Source organism: Pundamilia nyererei, unplaced genomic scaffold (genome assembly GCF_000239375.1).
Source record: "Pundamilia nyererei isolate P.nyererei 1_Seehausen unplaced genomic scaffold, PunNye1.0 scaffold00194, whole genome shotgun sequence".
Lineage (NCBI taxonomy): Eukaryota > Metazoa > Chordata > Actinopteri > Cichliformes > Cichlidae > Pundamilia > Pundamilia nyererei.
In genome coordinates, this window is record NW_005187595.1 from 1,029,509 (window position 1) to 1,038,336 (window position 8,828).

General features: G+C 40.3%; 1 protein-coding gene across 1 annotated transcript in view; it reads right to left on the minus strand.

Annotated features, from left to right (window-relative positions):
• The window catches only part of LOC102216184 (uncharacterized), a 24,938-nt gene extending 16,634 nt beyond the window's left edge, over nucleotides 1-8,304 (minus strand). The window contains exons 1-2 of the mRNA XM_005747340.2: nucleotides 8,068-8,304; nucleotides 6,385-6,530 (exon numbers count right to left, since the gene is read on the minus strand). Of these exons, the coding sequence (XP_005747397.1) occupies nucleotides 6,385-6,530; nucleotides 8,068-8,193 (272 nt within the window). The 5' untranslated portion in view covers nucleotides 8,194-8,304. The remainder of the gene's footprint in view (nucleotides 1-6,384; nucleotides 6,531-8,067) is intronic.
• Nucleotides 8,305-8,828: the final 524 nt, after the last annotated feature.

Sequence of the window (8,828 nt, forward strand, 5' to 3'; positions counted from 1 at the left end):
TACTTTTGAGTTAAAATATATATTTATAATTTTAATAAATGACAAATTAAAAAGGCATGAACATTTTTTTGTATCGAAAAAATATTTAACCGTGACACCAAAGTATCGAACCGAACCGTGAATTTTGTGTATCGTTGCACCCCTAGTATTTATGTACCGTAAGTACCACAAACAGTATAGATATCACGTAGGGTTGTCAGATTAGAGTCATTTATTTACAACACTATTTATACCAACAGTGCCATCTTTGCCTCTTCCAAATGACAACTTCACACAGGATTGCTGCAAACTTCAGTGCTGTGCCATTTCACATCATCCCTAATAACACCTAGGAATGCCATATCGTATATTGCTATAGCAATATCATGAATTTATCGTCTCCGTTATGCATAACAACAACACTAGCCCAGGCACGTTTGAGAGCAAGAGCTGCATGTCAATCTCCGATCATAATTCCGTACCTGAAAATTGAGTTTCTTCAACAACCTCCAACAAAGCACAAGTTCGCAAAATATGCAAGAAAACTGTTTCTGTGAAAACAACATATGTATTTTGTAGGGGTGCAACAATACTCTTACTGATATTGAACCATTCGATAAAGTGCTTTGGGTTCTGTACGCATATGTATCAAACAATACAAATTTTTGTTTACTTTATCAACTTTTCTTCTGATGATGCTGTCTGTGTTGAGCGCTCAGTGGATCTGCGTTCGACTACTCCGCCTAGCCTGCACTGTCGAGTGCAGATCCACTGAGCGCAGCGCAAGCTAGCAAGACAGAAGCTAATAGGGCTGGGTATCGTCACTGATTTCTAGAATCAATTTGATCCACGATTCGATTCAATTCGATTTGATTCAATTTCATTCGATTTGAATCTGGGAAATTTTGACAGTCAGAAATATTATAATTCAGATCAATACATTTACATATTTTTGTATCTATAAAAAGGAAGCTGACACACACAAGACTTTATCAAATGTGTAAGCATCATAGCAGATGCCTTTGTGTCAAAGTAGCTGAAGATAAAACAGAAAAACATGAAGGTGATTTTCCTGGCCTGGGATTTTATAAAAATATTCTGCAGTACATCAAAAACGAGAGAAAATCATTAATCAACTTATGAACAACTTATGCAAAACGCTTAGCTTATGGCTAAGCGTTTTGCATAATTTTAAAAAGTTTAAATTTTTTCAGTATTGAACAGCAGAAATTAGGTTTTCTTTTCGGAAGTATGTAAAAGGAAAAAAAACAGTGGCCGACAGCCTGTAAACACCGGTAGACTTGTGCGTAACAAGCAAGTGAATAATGCAGAAAAAAGATTTTAGACGGGAAACTGTTCTTGAAGTACAGAGAGAGAGAAAGCGCTGCATGAAGTGTGATTTTTATTGTGGTGGAAGCAAAACAGTAAAAGTCAGAGTGAATTCATGACGATGTTTATGTGAAGCGTAGTTTGGATCTTCTTTTGCTGCTGGTTCAGTCAATAATGTTTGGAGAGAGATAAAAACTAACAGCTTTAGAATAAGCACAAAAAGGGCGTAAACACAAAGCGCGGACCCGCCGACAGATCAGAATCAGCGACCTGTCGGCTCTTTCAGCCCCGACCGTGTCCGTCCCGTCGGGTGAGAAAGGCGACATCTCACTGATTCTGATCTGCGGTCCACGCTTTGCGTTTACGTCTTTGTGTAGAATCCGTGTTCCTGCTCTCATTCACTGTTTTAGCTGTTTGGTGGTTGTTGACATTTTGTGGGGTTTCACCTGAGGTTCTGGCATTTCGGGCAAAATAAATTCATATTAAAAAAATCGATTCCAGAAGCCAGAATCGATTTTAATCGATAAATCGATTATAAAAACCCACCCCTAGAAGCTAAGCTCGTTGCAACATGGCAACTGCCTCAACGCTACCCGAAATAGAACCTTCCCCACCCTCATTCAGATCTGGCGTTAGGAACTATCTTGGTTTTCATGTGAAGCTTGAAAACCAAGATAAGCCACGTTATGGACAAAAGTAAAACAGCATGTCGGAAGTGCCACGCAATACTCAATTGGTGGGAACTAGAGTGTTAGTACAGTTTGCTCATTAACGTGTTGACGCAGTCCAGCACCACACATGGGGTGATCTGCGGTAACTTGTTAAGAAAGATTTGCGGCGTTATGGTGTTAATGTCATTTTAATGAGGTAAACGCTGACAGCACTAGAGGGAACACAACGAATATGACGGCACATTTACGCCGACATCATCCTAAATGGCCTGTATTTGTATAGCGCTTTACTAGTCCCTAAGGACCCCAAAGCGCTTTACACATCCAGTCATCCACCCATTTACGCACACATTCACACACTGGTGATGGCAAGCTACATTGTAGCCACAGCCACCCTGGGGTGCACTGACAGAGGCGAGGCTGCCGGACACTGGCGCCACCGGGCCCTCTGACCACCACCAGTAGGCAACGGGTGAAGAGTCTTGCCCAAGGACACAACGACCGAGACTGTCCAAGCCGGGGCTCGAACCAGCAACCTTCCGATTACAAGGTAACCTCCCAACTCTTGAGCCACGATCGCCCAAAGACAAGTGGAAGCAGACAAAAACAACAAGCACACATGCTACAAACTTTACCCGAGTCATTTAAACAGCCATTAGGACATGATTCTCCTTATGGGGACCTGATATGTTTAATATGCTGCTGAGAAATATACCCCAGAAGAAGCGTCTAGTATAGCTTTTATTTTGGAAAGAGCCATTTCTCTGTAATAAACTCTCTTTTCCAAAGATGAGTGATTTCTTGATCAGATAGATTTTTTTTTATTATTATTTTGTTGTTTCAGCAACATTAAATTTAAAAACTGTACTGTTGAGTTAAAATATACATTCGTAATTTTAATAAATGACAAATGAAAAAGGCATGAACTTTTTTTGTATCGAAAAAATATCGAACCGTGACACCAAAGTATCAAACCGAACCGTGAATTTTGTGTATCGTTGCACCCCTAGTATTTTGCCACTTGAAGCAAAAATCAATAGACACACTATCGACTACAATCAGACTACAAAGGAGAAGATACTAGCAGAAGGTATGACCCAATGTAAACAGCTGACTCCAGAGCATCACTTGAGCACATGCTAGTTGCACTACATATGACAGGAAGAGCAAACGGAAAATGGAAGTTACTGATGCCGCTACATGGTGGAAAAGCAGGGCTCTAAGCAGCTGAGTGTAAGTGTTAAGGAGTTCTTTTTATGCTTTTACTTAAAAACACTACCCAGGCTACGTTGTAGCTTACATTTGACTTGTGCTACTGAGCTGTAATACTGCTGCTGTCACCAAGTGGCAATAGAGTCACACTTCAAATTAGGCAGTGTGTCAACAATGGCAAGCTCATTGGAAGAGAAGGATGGAAATTGCCCTTCATTTACTTACACTTAAAAATGCCACCGCCTGCAAGCTGAGAGTAGCAATAAAACAATTTTTATATATCAGCTTTTTTTTTTCTATATTTCAAGAAATATAATTATTCTAATAATTTTCTTGAAATACTAGAGCTGTGTGATATGACCAAAACCTCATATCCCGATATAAGACATTTATCCTCCCAACAACGTGGGAGGATAAATGTTTTAACGTTTGAGTCTAAGGTTTATTTTGAGCACCTGACGGCTCTTTTTTTGCTTCTCATCCATAAACTCTCTCCATACCTTTTTACATGATTCTTGCATAGGTGGTAGACGAGGTTTGTCGTGTTTGAGTCTGAGGTGCGGACCGGTTTCCTGCATAATTCGCATAGTACAGTTTTCTGCTCTGTGTCACACTTTTCATAACCAAACCATGTCCATGCTACAGTGGTAGCCCCTCATTTAGAAATAAGGTCTTCGATTTGTTTTGATTGGTCCTTTTGTTTCTCATTATTTCAGTTTATTTTGAAAAATCTCAAAAGGACCTTCAGCTTTATTGTGAAAGGTTTATGTGGAAAATAAACAAGCAGACGGCAGAGCTACACGCTGGCTTTACCGTTGTTGTTGCTAACAACAATGCGTAAAAACAGTAGTTTATCCATCTGTAGTGTGGTTATTTTCAATATAAGAGAAAGAGAGAACTTTAAGAAATTAATAGAGCCACTACAGTGACCATCAAAAAGAGGAAAAAATATTGCCGTAAACAGCAATATTTACGGCACCACGACACCACGAAGCAAACGATAGCGTAATATGAAACAATAGACGTTTTCATATCGTCACTTAATGTATATCATTATATCAAAGTGCCCTATGAAATACCATGATAACATTCGAGGCTCTGTTTCACACCCTTACTAGACAGGCAGGCACACAGCCCCTTCCCTCACTAGCAGCTGAACACTTGGAACAGCAAACTGACACCCTGGTCTTAATAGGAACTTTGTGAGGTCAGTAAGGCTCCTATTTCAACAATACTGAAGTATTAAACAGTTATCCTAAATGTTAATTTGGCCTGTACACACATTAACCTTTGATTTTTAACTATTAGCAATTACCCATATTATTTGTCTGCCAAGCTATCATTAAGGAACTGGCTTATGGCTAATAATAAAACAGTAATATTAATGCTATCAGCACTTCCCATCTTTAACATTAACAGTGGTTGTTTAACGAGATAACAATTATTTATGTCTAAAAATGTTTCTCTTAAACTAGAAACTGAGAAAAGTCTATAGCAGCCAGACAGAAATGGCAGCGGTCCACCATCAATATTTGATCACTAGGAGAATAGGAAATGAGCAGGGCTCCAGCTACATGTGCACAAACCAGTGCTCTTCTAATCATTATTTAAAAACAACTATGCCTCTTAATTTTGTCTCTTTTCCTTCATTTGAAGATGGCACTGAGTTAATTTATAAGCTATTTAAGCAGGAGAAGAAAATACAATCAGAAGGACTGACTACTCCAAAACTAAAAAGAATTAATTAAAAACCCAGAGGAAACAATCAAAAGATGAGGCTAATATTTATTGTGTATTTTAGAGCCATTTCAAACCTTTGAGTATGAAAGGAAGTGATTAGATTATATTTTTAATGACTCATGATCATGTGTGACAATTCGCACTGTGTGAAACACTGCCCACACACAAAGTGAAATTAGTCTGTCAAGTGCAGCAAACACTGCACCAGCAGACCACACGCCTGTGCAAAATGTGGTCACACACTGCTCAGGTCAAGTGCTTATTATGTCAGTTTAAGTCAATACAGCTGAGATCCAATGACAAATTTCTAGATACAAGTCATGCAGAGCTGCAGTAGCACAAGCTGCTGTTAGCTTTCTTACTTTCCATCTTGGTTGTACTGATAAGACCAAAATCACGTCGTTCTTATCCCCATAACAGTGTATATCACAACATAGTGTATTTTCCGTAAATCAAGTCACTGGTTTATTTAATCACCAAACTGAAAGTACTATTTCTTTTTTTTTTTTACATTCAAATTAAATAATCAAAAATGTAATAAATTACAAGGTGCTATCCCTTAGTGACACAAACTAAATGACCCCACGCAGTCACGCAAAAGCCTCCTGAGGCCCCCCGGCTATCATTACTGGTCTTGTATGATCGTCAGGAAACTAGCCTGTCTACGAACATCGACTGAAGAGTGTGCAGTCTTAAATGACGCGCTCCATTAAGCTCATACAAGGATGTGCTGTTCGGTTCATCCACATATCTGTTGGCGCAACGTGGTATGCTACGTTGCAAATTTCCTCCAATACTTTGGTCTGACGCGTAATATAAACGAGGCAACTCTACTTGTGAGCAGTGTTTTCAGCTGGGCGTAGTGTCCCTGGAGTCGAGTACTCTGACCAATGTGTGAAAACATATATTTGGCCGCTAGTATATTTATGAGTCTTTATTATATGGCGTACTGCAGAGAAAAGCCTGTTCTAGAGTTTGCGTATGAGGTTTATTTTGAGCACCTGGCAGATCTTTTTTTTCTTCTCATTTGTAAATTCTCCGTACTCTTTTACATGATTGTTGCATAGGTGGTAGAAGGGGATTGTTTCTGTGGTAGGGACGGGTTTTCTGCTCCGTGTCAGACTTTTCATAACCGCACCATGCCCATGCTACAGAGGCAGCTGTGTCGTTAATAAACAATTCAACTTTGTGTCCAACTATGTGTGTCTGGCTTTGTCTACATTACAAGCAAAACTATCCAGAAAAGAGGGATGTTTGGGAAACAAAGGTGCTGCTTTCCTCTGACTTATATAGTGTAAGTACGAGCTACAACAGCACTTATAAATAATCCAGACTACTTATAAGATAAGAAAACTTCAGCCTGGAAACAACCAAAAATCACAGCAAATTTGTGAGAGGTATTTAGATCAGCAAAGACTGAAAGCAACCTTTTTAGGTAGGACTGGGTACTTACAAAGCCAGGCTACTGAGTGTGCGGAGCACGTGATCACAGTTTGACGTGAAGAAGGATGAGGCTTGCGCAAAATAGCAGAGAGCAATCTCAAGGATCCTGAGCTGAGGCAGGAGCACCTGCCAGCGAGAGGCGTACTCCTCCACCAGCTGCAAAGACAAAAACAACATCTAAACAAAAGTACAATACAAAGTGCAATTGCACAGCATCTCTATGGATATGGCATTTTTAAAGGTTTTGAGTGCAAACGCAAGTACACTGCTGATGCTTCTAATCGCACTCGATTACAAAGATCTGTTTATATCATGTTATACTTTAGATCTGTGTGTTTTGGACAGCTACCTAGATTATTTTTACTTGAACATGTACTACAGGCCCATCACGAAACAATATCTGTTTACAGTTGACCTATGACATCCTAATCCTTATGTTGCCCTCTAATGGTGGAGATCCAGCTCATCTCCAGTGGAACGCAGTGAAGTGTTAACCCTCAGCCAGTGTTTAGTTTGGCCACAGGTGTCAAACTCCAGACCTCGAGGGCCAGTGTCCTGCAGGTTTTAGATGTTTCCTTCATCCAACACAGCTGATATAAATGGCTAAATTGCCTCCTCAATATGTCTTGAAGTTCTCCAGAGGCCTGGTAATGAACTGATCACTTGATTCAGGTGTGTTGACCTAGGGTGATATCTACAACCTGCAGGACACCGGCCCTCGAGGCCTGGAGTTTGACACCCCTGGTTTAGGCCCTCATCCAACTGCAACAATTAGTTCCCTACTAAGCTAAATGTAACCATGTTAGCAAAGCATGACAGCCCGAGTCTGGCACCTTCTTTATGAACAACAAACTCAATACCATGTGTGATATTATTTTAAAATATGTGGTGCAATAATTACTTCTCATTTTGTTATACTCCCAAGCTCTAGCACCCCAACTTCAGCTCCAAAGAAATCAAGTCAAATTACATATGCCTATGCGTCACGCGTTTAATGCTTACTTTTAAAGTTTGGATGGCTTACAGCTGGGATTTGTCAACAGGAAGTAGTACACCTGGCTATTTCTAGTGTCAGTAATTGGGCAAACATGATTTTATCTCTCTGTTGTTAACAGTGCAGGGTTATTAGTTACTGCCATTCCAATGCGCTTTTGCATAAGATGCAACCACTGTGAGACCATTTAGTGATGGCAGGAATTATTTTCCCACTGCTGTGACATATCGAAAGGTGGGCTGTAAAACAAACGCCCGACAGCACAGGATGACAAATATTAACCCAATTTCAGCGTAATCGCTGCCAAAACGTAGTGTAATCGTGCAAAATCCTGACCAGCGGGTAGTTAGTAAACATTCAGCGTACAACCATGCTAACTTGCAAGAAAATTCTGGGCTAGCTGGCTCATACGATTAGCAAAGTCAGCCTGAAATCATGCACTGTCACTAAATCACTGCTTAAGTGGCTCGCATGTTTTGCTAAAATCGTGTGTATGCGGGCTCGGATTACTTGACACGCTGTTTGTCACGCAAATATGCTTGTTTTTAAAGCGACTACTGCTAGTTAGCTAAATGATAACGGGCTTAGCCGCTAATGCTAGCCGTGTGTAACTAGTAGTTCTGGGGGAGGGGAGTCGGCTAACATATATGCTTATCTTTGACAACAAGCACGCCGCTAACTTCAGCTACGGCTCCATACCTTGCAAAAGTCAAAGCAGAACGCTTCGCTGTCGCCTCGGAGTTCATCGCTTGAGTAGCGGCTAAACAAAGTCTGCAATTGTTTTTCTAGACCCTCTAACTCGTACACACTGCTCTCCTCCGCCATACTGCCTGTCTAGCCTCGCTCGTAGCAGCCAGCACACAACACATACATCGCCACAGTCAACGACTTGCATTGACAGCGCTGATTGGATACCGGGAGCGTGAAGTGACGCGCTCATTTACTAGACCAGCACGCGCCGATGGGAGGGCGGGATGCCTATGACAACTTATAGACGCCCAGTTACGCTATCTTCCCGGTAATTACGGTGCTACCAGAACACCATTACATGCGCCACAAACCACATGGCGAACACAAACATGACTTAACATTTGCGTTCACGTCCCATTTATAAGCTTGGAAAAAATTATTGTGCATTTGGACTGGTCTAACTTAAGTTTTGCTCATATACAATTTTTTACACGTCATAAGATAAGATAGCATTTATTAGTCCTATTACTACTATACAACAATAGAAAAAAATGTAAAATATACAAAGTAAAATAATTATAATTTCAATATACAATGATACAATTTGACATTTTTGAAAGATTAGTCAGAGGCGTGTGTAGAAGGGGGGCGTGAGAATCAGAATCAGAATCAGAAAGGGGTTTATTGCCAAATGTTGAGCAGGTTTACAACATTAGGAAATTGCTGCGGTGCTTCAGTGCAAACATAGTGTCATAAATAGCACTTAAATA